The 19666-nt window shown below is 37.5% G+C and overlaps 2 protein-coding genes across 3 annotated transcripts; one reads left to right on the forward strand and one right to left on the reverse strand.

Moving 5' to 3' along the window:
- Positions 1 to 189: 189 nt before the first annotated feature.
- Positions 190 to 12004, reverse strand: taf6 (TAF6 RNA polymerase II, TATA box binding protein (TBP)-associated factor). Its single transcript, XM_056745313.1, has 15 exons — positions 11772 to 12004; positions 10635 to 10798; positions 10041 to 10127; positions 9785 to 9938; positions 9629 to 9685; positions 9153 to 9272; positions 8959 to 9074; positions 8572 to 8649; positions 7482 to 7583; positions 7151 to 7333; positions 6758 to 6832; positions 6117 to 6242; positions 5592 to 5765; positions 5309 to 5500; positions 190 to 1189 (listed from the first exon to the last, which is right to left on the reverse strand). The coding sequence occupies exons 2-15, from the start codon at positions 10788 to 10790 to the stop codon at positions 908 to 910; spliced, it is 1902 nt and encodes a 633-aa protein (XP_056601291.1). The 5' UTR covers positions 10791 to 10798; positions 11772 to 12004; the 3' UTR covers positions 190 to 907.
- A 198-nt stretch (positions 12005 to 12202) lies between these two features.
- On the forward strand, positions 12203 to 18046 carry LOC130418990 (zona pellucida sperm-binding protein 3-like). 2 transcript variants are annotated; one of them, XM_056745316.1, is made up of 11 exons: positions 12203 to 12547; positions 14224 to 14360; positions 14460 to 14575; positions 14746 to 14849; positions 15252 to 15429; positions 15795 to 15912; positions 16404 to 16489; positions 16757 to 17028; positions 17174 to 17347; positions 17451 to 17690; positions 17785 to 18046. In XM_056745316.1, exons 3-11 carry the CDS (start codon positions 14460 to 14462, stop codon positions 17823 to 17825), a joined length of 1329 nt encoding a protein of 442 aa, XP_056601294.1. In that variant the 5' UTR covers positions 12203 to 12547; positions 14224 to 14360; the 3' UTR covers positions 17826 to 18046. The 2 variants fall into 2 exon arrangements, with proteins under 2 accessions (XP_056601294.1, XP_056601292.1); XM_056745314.1 differs by lacking the exon at positions 12203 to 12547 and having other exon boundaries at positions 13556 to 14360.
- Positions 18047 to 19666: the final 1620 nt, after the last annotated feature.

Below are 19666 nucleotides of genomic sequence, written 5' to 3' on the forward strand. Positions count from 1 at the left end.
TTATAATGAATAGACTACTAACAATGTTAGTTACGCAAATAATTTTCAATTGTATGTTGACAGATTAGTAAAAGTCCCATCCTTCAAAAACACATTCTTTTGTTCACAAATTTAGGGTCGTCTCTAAAACGTGTCACATATTGAATATGAACATATCTATATCTTCATAATAAACAAGACAATGACAACCACATTTAAAAACCATCTTTATTATAGAAGATACAAAATGAACACGATATAGTAAATCAATTAAACTGCTTGTTAAACCCTATAAATGCCCAGTTTTCTATCAACAAGCACACATGTGTGTGCAAAATTATGCACATGAATATTGTACAGCAAAGGCCATAACACCTACTGTTTCCTTTGTACCCCCTCAATTCAAAATCCATCGCTCCTGCTCCCATTATAAATACCAGACTTTATATTCATTATTGAAAAATTGTTAAAGTCCTGTGGTGAACTCACAGCAACTTTACATCACTAATCACCATCTGTATCAGTCCTGTGGTTTGCACAGCAACTTTATATCACGATCAGCATAACTTCTGTTTCGTCTGCAACACTTGTGTTCAAAAGCTGCACTAGGTTGTCGATGTTTTGGCCTCTTTGTGCTTGCAGCCATAAAGGCGTATGTGTGTTCATGTGTGCGTACATTTACACTATGGAGACACGTATTTTTATTTTTATATACATGCTTGAGTGGTAATGTTTGAAGTATTCTGTGTGGGCAGTGTCAATGTATTTGAGTAAGTTAAATGGTCAAAGCGTGCGTAGCTATTTGCTTGCCTCTAATACTGAGTGTGTCAGTTTGTTTTAAAATGCTAAATAAGCCTTATGGCAAGTTGCAAGCTACATTTGTTTTTCTTCTGTGTTTTAGTGGTGCACGTGACAATGTTTGCATGTCTCAGTGTGGCAACTGCATGTTTGCGGCTGGTGATTCGGAGCGCTCCAGCTTCACCGTTGTCTCCATGCTGATGGGTGAGGTAGAAGTGGGGAGAACGCCTTTGTTGTCCAGTGAGGAAGCTGAAGGCAAAGACACCACGATATATTTCTGGAGAGGGCGAGAGCCTCCCACTGCGCCTGTGTTTCCAGACTCTAGTTTGACGAGTGACTGTAAAGATGTGGGGGTGCTGGGGACAGTACTTGTGACAGGTGAGCCGGACTGGGAGGAACTGAGAGTGATCACCTAGATGAAAACATTACATCTACAATTACAACAGATTACATTAAAATGTAAATTATGCACTGAAAAAAATGTGGACGCCTACTGAATGTAAAAAACGAGTAAATGGTATAAATTAAATATGTTGAGCTAATATACCAGAACACAACTATAAATAAATGAAGACAAATTCATAGTGGTCTTCATTTGTAAGTGACATTGTGGTCATTCAGTCAACCAAATTTGGAATATTTGCCAGGTTCAAATGATTTTTTACAGAAGAAAGACCCACATCGGGAGTGATGTGAAAAAAGTATGAAATACAGATCAATAGTAATTAAGTAATCAATTATTTTCTAAAGTGAGGTAAAAATACAATTTTCACACAAATTTTGAAGCCAAATTAGAGGCTGCTAAGAAATATGCCAGCATATTATGAATATATATTTTTTGCACACAGAGATTGGTGTACATGGTTCAGTCCTAGAGATATTTTGCAGGTGGCCCATTTTGCTATACTTCATTCTGAAACCCATGTAAGATGTAAATTTTTGCCACCTCTGACATGTATGTAGACTTATGTGATTATGAGAAAAATGTGATTCGTTTTGCGGATTATAACAAACAGAGCAATTCCTCACATCATCAGTGCTCGGCAGGGGCCAGGATGTTTTTCTTGGGGTTGCTAAGGGGAGGCTTAACAGTTTAGAGGGTGGGCTTATACAACTATTAAATAAATAAATGCCTTAGCTAGACAACATGCAATTTTGCCGTTTAAATACAGCTTTTTAAAGATATTGATATAGTGCATTAGCCAACACTTCTCCCATCGGTGCACTTAGATATAGTTGTTAAAGGAGCCATGAATTAAAATCACTATTTTAACTCGAGCTCTTGTAATATAAGAGGGAATCGTATTCACGCAAACATCATGTAAGTGTCAGAACTAAAAACGCCCTAGTTACTGAGATTACATCTGTTATTGACACCAGGCCCAGCGAACGGCAGGTTCTGGAATGCACCTATCTATGATGACATTGATAGGTTGAACACCGCCTCCACACAGAAATAATATCAACGACTACCTAACCAGCCCCGCCCACTGCTTCGCGCATGACAATTTTGAAGTAAAACAAGTGGGGCGGAACCAGAAAGAGCGAGAAAGCAATAAACAAACATGCCGTTAAAGATAGCTAAATATCGTGCTTTGACTGGTTGTGGAAGAATACAGTTGCTGCATAACGTTCCTTCGGATTCCGAATTAGGAATGCAGGGTTAAAGTTTATTTTTAAAGACGTTCCAGCACATGTGGGAAAAACAATTAGTTCGTTTCATTTCTCCGAGGATTCCTTGGTCAACAAGGCAAAAAGTTTAAAAAGCAGTGCTGTGCCATCAATTTTGGATCTGATAGGAACGGCGCAGCAAAATTATGTGAGTAAAATATTTTTGTACAATGCGTCACTATTGGTTTGTTAGAGATTGCTTGATGTGCTATTACCTGGGGACCTCTAGTAATTTCTTTTATTTGCAAAAGGTTGTCTGTGCTCTTAAGCCCGTGCGAATCGGGATCTCTGTGATTTGTCGGGCTAATATAAATTTTTTCTAAGTTTTATCGACCGTTTGTGAATAATGGAGGTTGTTTTGAAGTGTTTTAGTATTATAAAACTGCTATCCAATCAAAGCAGTGGGCGTTTAATTATAAAGTCTTCAATGCGGCACGCCCATTAAAACCGAGCATTTGTAGCGCTGCCCTCAAAACCCAGCCAATTCCTTCATGAATTTGATGCTTTTGAATGTAAAAATCACATGAATGTCATTATTAGACCTCATGAAACAGTTTATAACAATAAACTATAAACAATTCATCACACATTTAATTAATTAAGATTTTGTACCATTTTAGAACAAGCTTAAATTATATGCTCTGCTTTTTTCTTGAAAACATAATGCAATGTTGTAGCCAACAAAAAAAAACTATTTATGTTAAAAACAGAAAAAGCATATGAAGCAGAATACAGCAATGAACACACTGAACGCATTGGAGCATACAGTCAGCGTATGGTTTTGTTATTACATAACAAGTTTCTGTTAAGAAAAAATAGCCAACAAGCACAAGGTTCGAGTCCTTTCACTAAGGGTCCTTCGCTAGCCTAATTATTCCTTCTATAACCAAAAGCAAACAAATCAATGCTATATTCTTCTGTTCTTTGTATTGAAATGGAATTCGCAGTAAAACGCACTTATTTCAGCAAAGACACAAACTCCATGTACTCTCTTTTAGTTTTACAATTTTGTAACTATAACGTGAACTCAGATAGAATCCACACTCCACGTGCAAAGACAACACAACATCTCATTTGCCACAGCGGGCATAACAATCTGCTTTGCGTTACCTGCCCACTAGCTGTTCTCGGCAGTAAGATGGAGAGGTTCTCATCCAGGTCAATGCGATTTGTTTAGGTGATGTTTCATTGAATTCGCTGCTATCCAAAACTCACATTTTCTTAAACTAATGGCTGGAATACACTACTTTACAAGACTTAGTTTTTTTACTAGACATCATACAATTGCAGATTTTCAGAAAGTTTCAGATAGAAACACACTAAATGATCAAATCTGCAGACTGGCACAGACTTTCTGCAACAAGTCCAGACTGAAAATCTGGGCAAAACCTGATCAAAAGTCTTGTAGTGTATTCTTGTAGTGTATTCTCGACTAAGTACTAGACTTTAAGTACTAGAAAAGTTTGACTGGGCAGCCAACCACAAACTCACAGGCTTGAAAACAGATGCCAATCAAACTTATCCAAAAATATATATATATATATTTTTTTTTTTATTTTGGATGTTATCAGCTTGTTTGTAATTATATTAATAAAATATAATAAATAATATTTAAAAACTTTTTTTTTTACAGTGGGACTATTTATCATTGGGGGGAGGGACAAAATGCACGACAGGTCTGTTTACTTACGTTGCCAGTGGTTCACCCCAACCTTACCCTACACCTTCATTATTAAACACTGACTAGTTAACTAGTTTCAATTTCTTCATTTTATTAAGAATAAATGGCATATGATCAGATATGTGATGGGAAAGAAAGTCGGAAAGATTCGAACATGCGATGATAGGAAGCGCACAAGCTTTACTCCCGAGTCCCTATGCCACTGGAGACGCTAGTTAGATAGCGTCATTTTTACATAAGTTCTATTCCAATCAGAAACTGGTGGGCAGAGTTGATTTATATAGCCTCTGCCTACAAGACGGGCTATTTTCAATCAGTTTAAATATACACCTCATAATAGAAATCCTTGGGGCTGCTTTGTCGGGGCAGCCGGCACTGGTGCTCGGGCCATAATTATTAACAACCCTTTATGAACTTTCCTTATAACTTTTTTCTTATAAATATACTATTAAGAGTAAGTTAATGTGGCTCAACCCGATAATTTGTAACAGTAACTCGGTTATGGTTATGTTAAGTGCAGTTGTTTTGATAAAAAGATATATTTCTAGTTTCTCCATTATTTGTTCTTCAGCCATTCCTCTTTAAGGGAAATGAAGTGCCATATTTAAGAAAAATTACCCACATTTAGTTTTTGATTACTGGATTTTGTGTCCATTTTAACAGTTTACACATGAAGCCACATTAAGATGCTCATATCTCTAGGACTGAGCCATTTAGGGCTTTAAAAATGTAGTTCTTAAAAGACAAGTTGGTCACGTACAAGAGTCTAAAAGGACATTAAGGTATCTCTAACGGTTCTGGAGTTACAGGCATGCCCATTTTATAAAAAGAACACAAATAGCCCTTTCTTCGTTTTTGAGTTGTCACCATTGGCATACAATGCATCAAGACAATATACCAAACTCTGTGTAAAAATATAATTATGATGCTGGTATATTTCTCTTTGTAAATTGTAATTTTTCACTCCATTAAAAAAATAATTGATTACTTAATAACTATTCATCGGTGGCATTTAATTTTTTGGCTTTCATCATTATACATGTTGGTCTTGCTTCTGTAAAAATAGAAAAAAATTCCGGGCGGGGACCTCTGGTTGAGTTGACACGGAATGACCAATTGGATAACATGTTTGCGACATGATAACATGTAAATGAAATTTAAATGTACAAAACCGATTACCTGTTGTGTAGAGGAAGCACCTGCACTGGTTGTCATGACTATATATTTGGTGGCTGGGGGTGATGGCTGGGTGGGTGTTCCGGGCCGAGTAGACATGAGTGTGAGTGAACTGGGCACTTTAATGATGCTGGGTGTACGAGAACCGCTTGATGCCGTCAACCCGCTTTGGGACATTGACAGAGTTGGTCTGGGCTGCAGAGAGAGACAGTTTGCATATGATTTAAATATTTTTCCTTTTAAACAAGATAAAAAGACAACCTACTTTTAATGCACATTTACCCACCTGTGTGATGGTAAGTGTAGTTCTGTTGACCGTTTGGGCCTGGAAGGCAGCCTGTGCACGAGCCTTCACCACGTGTGAACAGAGCGTGGGGCCCAGATAACCGTATTCTGCTTTGTATTGATCCACAACATCTGGGACCGGCCTAGTTTTGGCAATCACACTTGCGCAGTGTTTCTAAACACAAGTGAAGAGAGAGAATATATGTCAGACAATTGCCAGACATCTTAACATCTAGACCTTTAAATCTAGTTGCATATATATTTGCCTGCCTTCACTAAAACAAAAGTGTGTATGTCAGTTTTTCTGAAAGTGCTACTCAAACTAGATTCTCATACTGAAATCAGAACTGACTGTGTGTTTCATTTTAAAACAAATGTATTGTGAGAGTTTCTAAAAAGAGTGCTAAAAGCTTGTTTTGGCAACCACACAATGAAACATTTTGTTTTGATAATCTTTCAGAACTTAATTCCAGAAGTATAACCAGAGCATGTAAATGACCGATCCATGTTGCTCTGCTGTGCTTACCAGTAACAGAATCTGGACATGATCAGCTCCGATCTTATCGATGTTTGACATCACCGGCCCATCCATCACCGCTTTAATGCGAGCACCTTCTACTGACAACCGTGGAATGATCAACGTCTTTATCACCTACATGAAAAGCAAAAGAAGTTAAGATATTTTTTCTCCACACAAACATTGTTGAACTATATGACTGAAACCACGTGAAGGTGTGGGTCCTGCAATTCAACGTGTACTTATTGACTGTCTCTACGCTCCTGTGGATATTTCCTTAACAATAAAATGAAGCTGTCTACACTGCACAATACGTGTCTTATTTACATGTGACATTTATAAAGGGAGCATTCTAGGTTTGTCTAACAGCAGTTACTGAAATTCCTCGTTTAAAAGCCATTTACACAATGAAAACCAGTCTGTGATTGGTTAACCGCTGTCTAAAAAAAGAAGTAGTAACGGAAGTACATTTAAACGGAATCTACGATTTAAAGTAAATAACTGATGAGTAATTGTGGAAGTCGTAACTGATTTTGTATTATTTTTATTGTGAAGCCCTACATTAAACAGATTAGTACTTATAGTCAGCGTCACACAATAAAGGAGGCTGAAGTATTTGAGAAAGTGGCTGTGGAATTTCAGAAACTCACATCATGTCCAAGCTCAGCAAGTCCGGCAATGCAGCCGTACCGAGTTGTCCACTGAGTCTTATCATCCAACAAAGACTAAAAGAGAGAAAGAATTATTAAGGATGTACGTACTCAACCTGACATGACAATACTTTGCTTACTCTGAAAACTCTAGACACAGGCTAAAATAATCATCTTTACTTAGAATAACAAACATAACATAAAAGTCCAAGTTGCTATATTCAAATGATTCTAACTGTGTTCCTTTAGTTTGTGTTATTTATCTATGAAAACCACCCCCAAAACAAACCAACAACAACTGTATAAACCTTAAAACATTGGATAATTAATAGAATATAATAATTACATAATCATGCTACAGACAGAAAAGTTGAATCTTTGACACACAGATACCTTGGTGAAAGTCTTAGTGATACGTGACTGGATGTTGTTGGTGGTCGTGCTGAATGTCTTGCAGCTCTGAGCCATCAGTCTTGCAGCAAAGTCTCGGAGAGCCCAGTGATTGTCCACATCAGGCCTCAAACAAAGCTGTTTGCTCACTATACATGTCACCACTGCAGGGATCAACTCATGTAGCTGGTGGAAGCAGAAAGAGGCTTTACTATGAAACATGTTGTTAGATTTCAACTAGATGTCTTCAAGGTCCGGGATTAGGTTCCTATTTTCATACAAGCTAATATAATGAATGTGTTATAATATATAATGTGTGAACTTAAGTACTTACATATTTCTCCAAATATAGAGTTGGGTTATCCATTAATGCCTTTACCATCCTCATCAAATAAATCAGCAGAGCCAGATTATTCTGAACCACATTAACACGCACCTGATAGAGAGATATGATATGTGTCAGAACAAGACTATAAAAACAGCACTTAAGGCCTCTGCCAGTGTGTCACAAATCAAAAATAAGAAGAGCTAGAGATCCAAAATTTATTACCACTGTCATATCAACTTCAACACAAAAAGGCAGCTATAACAAACTAAAATAGTTGGTTAATAATTTCCCTCTTTAAAGTCGCTGACTTTTGGAAGCATTGGAATGAAGCTTGAATGATTAATAGTGTCTGTTGCATGTAATTTTTTGTCTGTCTCTTTTTCTTTGATATGGATCTAAGGTTCTGAAATAAAGTATGAACTGAATTAAATATATATACTGAAGAAGCATTTGTCAGGACTCTTTCTGGTCTGAGTTCTCCAACTCACTGGACAGTCATGACAGAACCATGTCCTGCGGACGTTATGTGTGGAAGAGTGTGGATTTTGTTGTTATTGTGCACCACCTGTCCTCCTGTCTTGTCTCTTAGCCCCGCCCTCTTGTTTCCTGTAATCATTCCATTATTGTTAAATCCTCATCACCTGGCCCCTCAACTCTTTTATAATTATACTCTGTAGTTCTTCCCTATTTAATGTTCCCTTCATTCTCAGGTTTCTTGTCGATTCATTGTTATTCGTTTGCGGTTTATAGTGTTGGGCACACGTTTTTCGCCTATATATTCCAGGATATATTTACCCACTTATTTCAATTGTGTCTTCATATCCTGGGGTTTATTTTCAAGTTTATATTAGTGTGTTACTCTTTTTTCCCCTTAGTGGGTTTTGTTTTGTGTTTTCAGTTAATAAATATTATATGTTCTCCCTTCGCCTGCCTGCATCTGGGTTCTTGTCATTTCGTGCGTAACAGCATTAAGTGAAATTCTTTTCTGTGGTAACAGACAGCACACCTTAATTGTTGAGGACAGAGCTTAACTTACATTTTTAGGCAACCTCTGTATCTTTGTTTAAATGATTTAATAATCCAAGAAAATACTCACGCCTTCAGAAATGAAGGTACTGAACCTTGGGAGCATCTGATAGAGTCCTGGGTCAGTGGCTATACTCTGAAGCGCCTCCTGGTGGAAAATACACAAACATACAGAAGTGCAATTACTCATTTCTGATGTTAAGGTGTTGCAACAGAAATATGAGGAACAGCCTTTTGATTTGTCAACATTTCTGTGGCATGTGGCTTTTCACTTGAATTCAAGCATGACTATGACGCTATCAGTGAACAAAAAGGCATACACCATTTTAACATGAACATACCTCAGCTACACAACTTAATAATTAAATTTTAATGAGAACAAATACATTTCCTCAATATGAGATTAAAAAATGCATCAACTAAAAATTTATTTTGGATGTGTTTTGTTAATACATACCGCTCTTTTAGCTTCACAGGAGCCCACACAGGCTTCAGTGATCTCTTTATAGTACAGCTGCTGCTCCACTGACAGCTCGTGTGTGCTACGTGACTTCATCCTGACCTTCTCCTTTCCTGAAACCCAAAAGACAGTAATGTGAGAAAAGTGGAAATAAAAAAGTACTTCATTTTTAATTAGTTTAATTTACTGACCTTTGAGTTCTGCTGCGTTTGCACCCTGACCCTTGGCCTGTATGGAACCTTCCTCTTCTTGTCCGGGTTTGACAGCTTTAAGAGGCTCTGTGGACTCTGCCTTTTGTTGTTCTTTAGGAGCTGAGAGAGATGAATGAGATGAATTATGATGTAAAGCACAGTATAAACTAAATACTGGCTAAACATTTTTTATGTTGAAACAGTACGTAGTGATCCTTGTTACACTATTTTGCTTCTTTACTTCAGGAAGTGGGTCCAATTTAATACTTTTTGTTTAAAAAAGTCTGAAGCATTAAGTATAACCTATAACTATACACGACTCAAAATAAAGGTCACACATACAGACTATTTTCAGTACTACAACAATATTAGCATGCAATTCCAAACCCACATTTTGTTTCTCTCTTTTGGCCAAAAATAGAGAAAGATGTCAGACAAATGTGGAGGTGAGCAACTAGACATGTAAGGTTTCTTACCAGGGGGTGGGTTCTCTGGAATTGCTGGCTGGACACCGTCAATACTTAACCAGTGAGCTGAAAAATATAATGAAATACTATTTTTGCTACAAAACATCACATTTTAAATCCTAAAACAAATTTAAATTGTATTGGAGATTAAAGCTGATTTAGTACCTTTGAGCGACACATCAAGAGGAACTCGTGGGAGCGGGGTGTTGATGATGTCACTAAGATCCACTTCTTTTTCCTCATAGAAGTATAATTCTCTGCCACCTCCACTCGCAAAGCGAAACGGGATGAATTCTTGAGACTGGAAGCCATACAGCGGCTAAAAGAGATGCATACGATTAAAAAGACATACATTACTGTATAGGCGTATGTGAGGGTAACTGCATGCAGGAGAAACAAGAGTATAGAAAACACTTCTCACCTCTACATTTTTTAGTTTAAGGGCATTGTCAATGTCACCAGTAGTAAGTTTGCGTCTTTTGCCATGGTGCATGAACTTCATTGCATCCTGTGGGAGATATTACATCAACACACAAACAAGACCATCAGCTTTTGTGCGATCTATATCATTCTGAAAGCACGATTAAAAGGTTCAATTGATGTAAAATGTATTACGTAATGATTGTTTGATCTTACTGCAATTATCATTGCATGAATATCAAACAAATATTCTAAATAAAGTTGTTAAAGCGTGAATTTAATAGTATTAAGTATTTAGTAGACCGTAGTAGAGTATTTAATATACTCTTTAAAATATAACATTTTTAAATGTATAATACGATAATAACATAATATTTTTATGCTATATCACAACTCAAATGAACCAGAGAGATGTTTCGATATTTCAAATTGTATATAGTAATCTTAAATAAGCTTATGTATTTTTCGTAACAATTTTCTAAATGTTTGTGTACAGGGTGCTGTCATGATTAAAGTTTTAATTTTTCGATTGTAACGTGAATAAATTCCTAGTATGTAAAACCTAACACGCACTTTTAGGTGCAAGTATAAATACCTGTGTAATCTCTTTGATCCTGTAGCTGACCTCCTCACTGAGGGCCAGGCAGCTGTCCTCCTGCAGAGAGCCCACACCCACTGACTCCGCCATGGCCTTCATGGATTCAGTGGGCAAGATCACCGAACACAGTTTCTGCCTGCGCTCCTCTGCCATGTTTCACACTGCAGCACATATTTTTACATTTCATGTAACTGTCATCAATACATGTGCAAAGCAAGCTGAAAGCCACAGCAGTTTAAAAGAGACCTTGCTTTTTACATATGATCACTATGTATGCTATGTGTTCACAGAGACTAGAATTTAACTTTTATTGTCCTTCATAGCAATCAATGCCAATACAGATCTACAGGGAAGAATGACAGCACAATTAAATGCCAATAAGTAACATATAATTATTATATGATAACAGGTATTGTTAAAATTGTTAATAAATGTTTATTAGCAGAATGCACAAATATCACAAATGTATTGGCCTGGCAAATATACATCGTTATCACTAGACCTATAGAACAATGTAAAATATTTTATTGTAATATAATATTTTAATACAATACACGAAGAGATGTGATAAAGTCTTGATCGAGGTTAAATATAGTCGCAGAGTTTTTAAATCATAAAGATGTACTTTTTGATGATCATAACAAATCAAAACAAACCTATTTATAACCGTGTTTAAACAGTACTTTATAGTTTTGGTTTGTGTTATGAATAAGGAAGACCACATCACATGTCCTACTAAAATCCGCTACGCGTTCATTCAAAATAGTTACAGCCTTCTACTCCTCTGTACTGCATTAAGTAGCATCAAGACTTCATTCAGTTCTCTCACTATTAACATCTGTCAGATTTTATTTCGCTCTAAAACAAAATCCCACAAAAGTGGAAGTGTTTATTTTTCTGAACTGACCTGACGGATTTCTAAGCACACATTTGAGCACAAAAACACACTTAATGCGGAAACCAAACACTTAACTATGAAATATTACGCTGTTTAAAAGTTATACACACACACATGCAAGTGTCTTAAAAGGAATTTAGCTGATTATATCAATACAAAGAGACTCTTTTCGTAGATGTTGTACCACAATAAAATAAGGGGGGAAAAGCAGAAGAACTGTACTCCAAGGCTCTTACCTTTAAAAGAGTATCCCAGGATAATAGAACGATTAAAACAAATAAAAACGAACGAATCCTGTATTAATCGCTACTCACTTTGTGTTTGCACAGCTATTTGTTTATTTAACCACTGTATTTGTTATTTTATTTATACTTGATATGTGTTGTCTAGCTCCGAACCATTTTTCCGAAAATCCGCCATTTTGAATTTGATGGAAGGTCCTGAGAGTATCAATGGAACATCGAAAGATAGAAACATATTCAAATGCTAAATATGCTTATTTGTCCATAATTTCTCCTAATATCACATATATACAAATCTCCCATCATCTTAACGTCAAATAAATCAATATTACGAGACCAATCATAATGTTTATGTCGTTTAATTCTTATGCCTCTTTAATGACAAGATCGATTGCTTCGTCATCCATTAGTCAGCCTGCAAACGGTTCCCGCTGTCCGCAAACACGAACTGTTTATGACACATACTTGATCAAATAAAAGTGTATTAAAATATTAATATTCAGCAGTATTTTATTTGGCAAACGTTGATCTTTATGTTAATATAACATTTAATTAGTACTTTCATAGGAGAAAGGTAATTCAAAGACGATAATCATTTATTTTTAATAAAAGTAAATTAATGTACAAATGTAAATATGAGAAATGCAGGCTTAACAGGAAAACACAAACCAGCCATCTCAGTGAGTTGATCAAAAGAGCGCGTTCCGTATGAACGTTGACTATATTAAGGCTTTATGGCCAGGTCTAAAAACGGAAAACGTGCGCAGAAGGTAAGAGCGGAAAAAACGAAACTGTACGTCATTGTTATTCGTTTAAATAAGTAAATATATGTTCGCCCAAGAATCAGGGTGCTACGACTTGATGCGGTTTTGCGCAAGCTGATCCGCATGACACCAAGTACCGTGAGAGCCACAAGTTTTGACTAATTAGATGTGTCCAAAGTCGGGGGGTGCGTGCTTAGAAGGCTGCATTTTAAGACCGATTGCGTCACAGCAGCGCGACTGAAGGCTCGTAATGCTGTCCCGATTCAAAGGTTGCTTCAAATGCAGCACCAAAATGCGGCCTTATTTCCGCGGGGTTTTAAGGATAGAACGAATGTATCCTTCACAGCTTTGGCTATCCCGAGATTCATTGCGCGCCTGTAACGTCTTGAAATTTTGAAATAATCATTCAAAACTTTAGTTAAAAAAAGTATGTAATTCACAAAAACGGTCCATTTCAGTGTTTTAATATTATATGTGATGTTGTTAATTAACATTATGGGTGCATTATTGTGTTTTAAATTTCTAATGTTGGTTAATTTATTATACTGTCGGGCTATTATGAACATGTCAATTTCTCTAAAATAAAATATAATTTTTCTGGCTCCGTATTTGTTTAAAAAAGTCACAGGAGCAACAGGAGCAGCAGGTGACGCAATTAGGAAATTCTATGCAAGGCTAGACCGTCTCATTTCACTATTTTTATAGTCTTTCTACAAGAGATAAAACTGTATTTAAAAACAATAATGTTTTCTTCCAATATAAAAGCACAAAGAACTTTTACATTTACGTACAATTTGACCTACTTATAAGCTTTTCAACCTATTTAATTTGTAATATTTTTATTATTTGTGTAAATCCCTATCATGTTTTTGTTTTGTTTTATTATTATTATTTCTTTTATTTTTTTCTCTTGTCTTGTCTGTTTCAAGCCATGGTAATGTTTTTTTTATTTTCTCTCTTTTCATTAATCCAAGTGATTCTTAATGTAAAGCTTCTGTTGTAACATTGTTTTGTTAAAACAAAATGTTCAATAAAGCATTTAAAAAAACTATTCGGTTCTTGGACTTTTGAGGCTGCGTGTTTTGAAGAACAAGTCATCGTTTTTAAGTCCTCGACCTTAGAAGGTTGCAGCCCCCGTACTCCAAGTTCATCTGGACACAGCTACTCTCGCGGTACCGTGATGTCATACGCCGATAGGTCAGTGCAGCGCAGCTGCCCGTGAAGTCGAACACGTCTTCAGCCTTATTAAACAAGCGGGACAGACATTAATTATCCAACTCAACGACCAATTAGTAATTATGTCACTCCATGAATATATGCTTACTTCTTCATTTAAAGGATCGGAAGTGGATTGGGGCTTCGCTTAGCTTGTGCGGGGTTTTAGGGTGCAGATTTGGCTCTTTTAAATTATCCGAGGATGATGACCGAAAGTTTGATATCGCATCTCCTAATCCTGACTTTAACAGTAAAGTTTAGTGATGTGAGAGCCTTTCCGCGGAGCTTTGAGCCCCGTATACACTATCCAGCCGGTCAGTCGCAGATGAGCGAACATTTATCGTTAAGGAAACCCTTAAACCAAGTTAAAGATTCACTGTTGAGACAGATTACACGTGTTAAAACTGTAGCCGTTACCTGCCACGAGAATTATATGGAAATCGCTATTAAAGCGGATCTTTTTCAAGTTGGTCTACCCGTGGATGCTGCCGAGCTGCGGCTGGGCCTTGAGACTCAACCCATACCTGCGTGCAGAGTGAGGGCGTTCTCGAATGACACGTACAGTATAGCTGCTGAACTCACTGACTGTGGGACTCAACACTGGGTATGTGCATCATTTCCTTGCTTGCTTTCTAATGATGCAGTATTTCATTTATTCAGAACCTAAGACATAAAACTTGGGCACCTTGTTACTTTTGTTCAGATGACCGACGACTCCCTTATTTACACCAACTTCCTCATCTTCTCTCCACAACTATCTTCAGACGGGGTGATACGTCTGGAGGAGTCAGTGGTTCCGATTGAATGCTATTATAGCCGGTAGTAGGATAATCCATTTGCTTAATCCTATAAATATTGGTTCATTTCATCAGTGTTTAAATCCAGGTTTTTTCAACAATGCTCTGATACGATCAACAAACCATAGTACTTTGGCTTATCTTTTGGTACCCCCTTGTAACATGTTAATATTTGTTGGTGTCTTATCTCAGGAAGTTTGATGTAACCAGTAACCCTATACGACCAACGTGGATTTCCTACAGCTCAACACAATCTGCAGTGGAAAACTTGCAGTTTTCACTAAAGCTAATGACAAGTATGTGTAGTGCAGGGGGAAGGAATTAATTACAACTACTCTCTTTACTTTAAGTTTTTTTTTTTATACTTTTGAGTATATTTTTTTAGTCTGTTATATGTTTACTTGGATACAAATTAAGCTAATACTTCTACTTTTACTTTCAATATCACACTCATTGCGGAGTAGTACAGTTTGAATTAACATTCAAACCATTGACATTTTAGAAGATTTTGAAACGCAATAGATTTAGGACACAATGGATATGTAGTTGATACTCAAGACGGCGAACATTAAATGCAGTGAAAATGACAAACACTGGATTGTTGTTCTTTAACTGCCCTCATGCCATGATAGTGTTGCTACTTCTAACTCGCATTGTTCTAGATGGTATGGTAAAGATGTTATTTTCCTCTTGTGCAGCCGATTGGCAGAATGAACGGCCATCATCGGTGTATTTTCTGGGAGACATCATAAACATTGAGGCTTCTGTTCTTCAATATCATCACACTAAACTCAATGTGTATTTTGAGAGCTGTGTCGCTACAGTGGCTCCAGATGTTAACTCTGTTCCAAGATACACATTTATTGAAAACCATGGGTAAGTGCGTTTATTAGAGTATGTTCAATCTGCATTTTGTGTCATTAAAAATATGTTTTGTGTCTTTGCAGAAGGCGTAAAATTGTGTTTTTAAATTTATCATTTGCGTATCTTCTAGATGTTTTTAAATGCTAGTATGATAGTTGCAGTAAGTATGAACCTTTGGCATGTAAGTTGGATCCCATGGCTTTGTGAGGTACAGTGTGTGTGTATTACTTAGTGTTTGGAATTCCTGTTTTGTTCTGAAAAAGAAATGCAATTTGTGCTTGTAGGTAAAGGAGAATGCATTCTACTTTATTGATTTTGCTACTGGTTGTCCCTTTCCCAAACCCCTAGACTCATTTACAAACACTTCTCCCCCTTAGGTGTCTTACGGATGGACAGCTAACGGCCTCAAAATCTCGCTTCCTGCCCAGAATTCGGAATGACAAACTTCAACTCCAGCTCGATGCCTTCAAGTTCCACAAAGAGGAGAGGCCAGAGGTGTATATAGTGTCTAGGGCAGTGGTTCTCAACTCTGGCCCGCGAGATCCATTTTCCTGCAGAGTTTAGCCCCAACTGTGATTAAACACCTGTTGAGGCTAATCAGTGACTTCAGGAACAGACGCGTTCAACTTAATGTAGGGCTGCACAGATTGTTTGGCATATTGCATTAAAGTACTGCGAGAGCGATTCAAATCTGCACTTCAATTGCTCTCGCGGTACTTAAATGTCATACGTTGATTTGCGCAGCGCCGCATTAAATTGAACGAGTCTATTGCTAAAGACACTGATTAGCTTGTTCAGGTGTTTTATATCAGAGTTCGGGCTAAACTCTGCAGGAAAATGGATCTCACGGGCCCGAGTTGAGAACCACTGGTCTAGGGTCTGATTTGGTGTTTTTCGTTGATAATTTAGGTTAATGTTGGCGTGGGAATCATTTGCTGTACCAAAATAGATTTGATGTTACTCACATACTTCCCTTTGTCATGCAGATATACATCACTTGTACTCTTCAAGCTTACCCTGTTATGGATGTAGTTAATCCCACTCATAAAGCATGTTCCTTCATCGACGGAAGGTGACTTGCAGCTGTTCTTTAGTAATTGTATATTTCAGGTTCCCACATCAGATTTATAAATTTCCAGATGTCTTAAAACCATTATAAAAGTGATGGGGAGTGCAATCTCAAAACTAACTTGAGTATTGTAGATGACTGGGAAAATTATGGAAATTTATTGGTCAAACGTTGTGGGAACATTGCATTGAATAGTTATGTACTTACCAACTGTTACGGCTAGAGCATTCTTCTGTGAACACATTTTTTCTTCCCTTTTTATTTTACAAGCTGGAAGTCTGCAGATGGAGGTGATTGGGCTTGTTACAGCTGCCAAAGTCAGAAGGAGTTTGCTCCATCTTTCCGCTCTACACTGGAACAATCTGGGCCCCCTTCTCATCCCACATCAGACCAGGCCTCATCTGCCCAAAGGCTCATGAAATTCCAACCTAGAACACAAGCAGGTTCTGGAGATTTGGTTAAATCTGTGAAAACATCAAGTAACTCTGCTCCTTCATGGAGCAGTATCATTATCCCTCAGGAGGAAGAGGGCGAATCAGTGGGTAAGATGTGCTGGTAATTAAGGGTTGTCAGTGCTTTCTGTTTTTATTTCCACTTACCATTTTAAGTCTTTAGAGCCGATATGTTATCCATGCTATCATTACATTGACAATGCAAATTAGACTGTTTTGATGACTTTGCCTATAGGATGGGAACAGGAAAAAACTCTGGGTCCGCTTGCCATATTTTCAAAGAATACCAAAATGGGATTTTTGCCTCCCCCTCGAGTGAAGCAGGGAGTTCCTCCCTTGCCTTATCTCAAAGACAAGAAACCAATGCCTCATAACATCATATGGACAAATGGTGTCACAGCAGAGATGGGTTTGTATATGAAATATGCTACAGTTTCCTTTGGTTTTAAAACTTATTTTTGGCAATAAGGTTGCATGTGTGAGGTTGCCTAAACGAAGATCATTTCAATCAGACTCTGAAGGGGATGTAACTCCTACCCCCTCTTTGGAAACCACTGAAAAACCCATGATCGCTAAAAGTGAGGCAAAACCGGAGAAAGGAAAGTATGACGACAACGAGGTGAATGAGGTGAATGAGGCTGAGGAGGATCATGGTGAAACAGGAAATGTTGCAGATGATGACCTCTCTGAAGCAGAGAAAAATGCTGAACAAGATGGTAGACACCTGTGGAACAATAAAGACTTGCCAGAAGGTAAGATTATAATGTTTAGTCGTTTTATGGGGGTAGACATGGCACATCTCCTTTTTTGCAATGCATGTTTCCATGAGCTGCTTTTGTCTTTCAGATTTTGAAGAGATGTTCACAACTCGTGCCCCAGCCAATTAGAAATCCTTTGAATTGCATGCACCGGGGACAAGCACTTTACCACCGGATGATGTGGAGCGAGCTGATGCTTATAATCTCCTATAATCTAAAGGCTATAGATACTACTACATATTACATTCGATCGAACTCTGGTTTAGTAAAACATCCTCAAGTCGGTCATAAGATGTAATGCATTTTCACCATTTTGATCTAGTTTCATAAATAAATGACTTTCTCATTTAGTTTGCTTTTGCCTCATTTACAGAACTGCATTTAACAAAGGGGGGTAAACATGTGCTTTTACAGTAGGCTTGTTTGAGATGGCAAAATGATGCACAGATTCGATCACCGACGATCAGCACAAGATGCATGCCGGTTAGAAATGTCTGAGTTGCGTCCGCCTTGCTATGATGTTTTACTTGTGTGCGCCAAAAACTTGCGACGGCGAGGCAGCCTGGTATGGAAGGCCGTTTTGGCAAATACTTTAGATGTAATGTGTACAGACAAAACAATGCGTGGATGTTATTGTGCCTAAAAATGTAATTTTGTGTACAGACGTCTTTGTTTTAGCCAATGTCTCAAAACTGGAGAATTAGCATAAGATCTATTCAACAAATAGGGCCTTAATTTTCACGATCTAAGCGCATGGTCTATCAAGTCCACTGAGGGTGTGTCTGATTCCACTTTTGCTATCTTAATGACCGGAAAATGGTCTGTGTCTGGGCTCATGGTCTACCCAGGTTGTCCCGATTTTCTTGAGTAATGGGTGTTTTTTTTTTTTTTTGGCGTTTTTCAGTCATCCCTAATTTCCTTTTAGAACAGGTTGCGCACTCACCATGGCGTATTCGTTATTTACACTGCAAGAGCAAAGACTGGACGCTTCTCCAGAGAGGAAAGGCATCTACAGGACAAGCTGGATTTTTCTTTTGTCCACAATAATCATCTTTTACATTATACTCCATTTATTTTATTTATGCTACTGCGCTTCCCTCTTTGTAATAGTGAAAGTGCGTTTAGGAACTTCCCAGAGGTGCATTTTCTACTAATGCACTCTTTAAATGACAAAAAAATATTGCACTTTTTTTACATTAGACCAGGTTTTAGTTGGTCTATGGCGCAGTCTATTTTCAGTTCCTCAAAATATCAACACTATTACAAATCTCTCTTTTTTTAGACCAACACAACCTTGGGCGCACGTAAGAGCACAAATGCAATTGCTATTTAAACAATGCAGGATGGGAAAATGAGAACCGCTTTGGGCTGAAACTAGCAAAAACTCTCGTTGTACCTGGTGTATGAGGACCCATAGTCGTAAGATCCTTATTGAGTTAATGAATGGGAAGGATATTGAGGCCAGTTTTATCATTTAGCTAATTTATAATTGTATATATCTGCCAGAATGTTTCATTTTGATCACTTAATTCTTATGTTATGTATTGTACTGTTATCTAACCCACAAATGAGATGGAATCATTTCATCCTTAAACAGTGGGCTATATTGTAGTTAAGCCTAATTTCATAAGCTTAATTATGTGCCGTTACTACAAATATATATTTTTTTGGATTCCGTTTCAAGACCCTTGTCAGGTTCTGTTAGGACAGAGTCAAATGCTAAAGAACTGAAAAGGTTGGTGTAAAGACCTTTGAGGGACACTGTTAAAAAACCCTGAGAAAAACAGCATTTGCTGGTTAGGGTTTGAAGCATGTTGGCTGGTTTAAGATGGTCATGAGCTAATACCTAAAATCGTTATGTGCTAGTTTAGGACCATCTTAAACCACACTAGGACCATCTTAGACTAGCACATGACCAGCTAAAACCAGCTACCATACTTCAAAACCTACCAACCAATTTATGCCGGGTT

This window comes from Triplophysa dalaica, chromosome 4 (genome assembly GCF_015846415.1).
Source record: "Triplophysa dalaica isolate WHDGS20190420 chromosome 4, ASM1584641v1, whole genome shotgun sequence".
Classification (NCBI taxonomy): domain Eukaryota; kingdom Metazoa; phylum Chordata; class Actinopteri; order Cypriniformes; family Nemacheilidae; genus Triplophysa; species Triplophysa dalaica.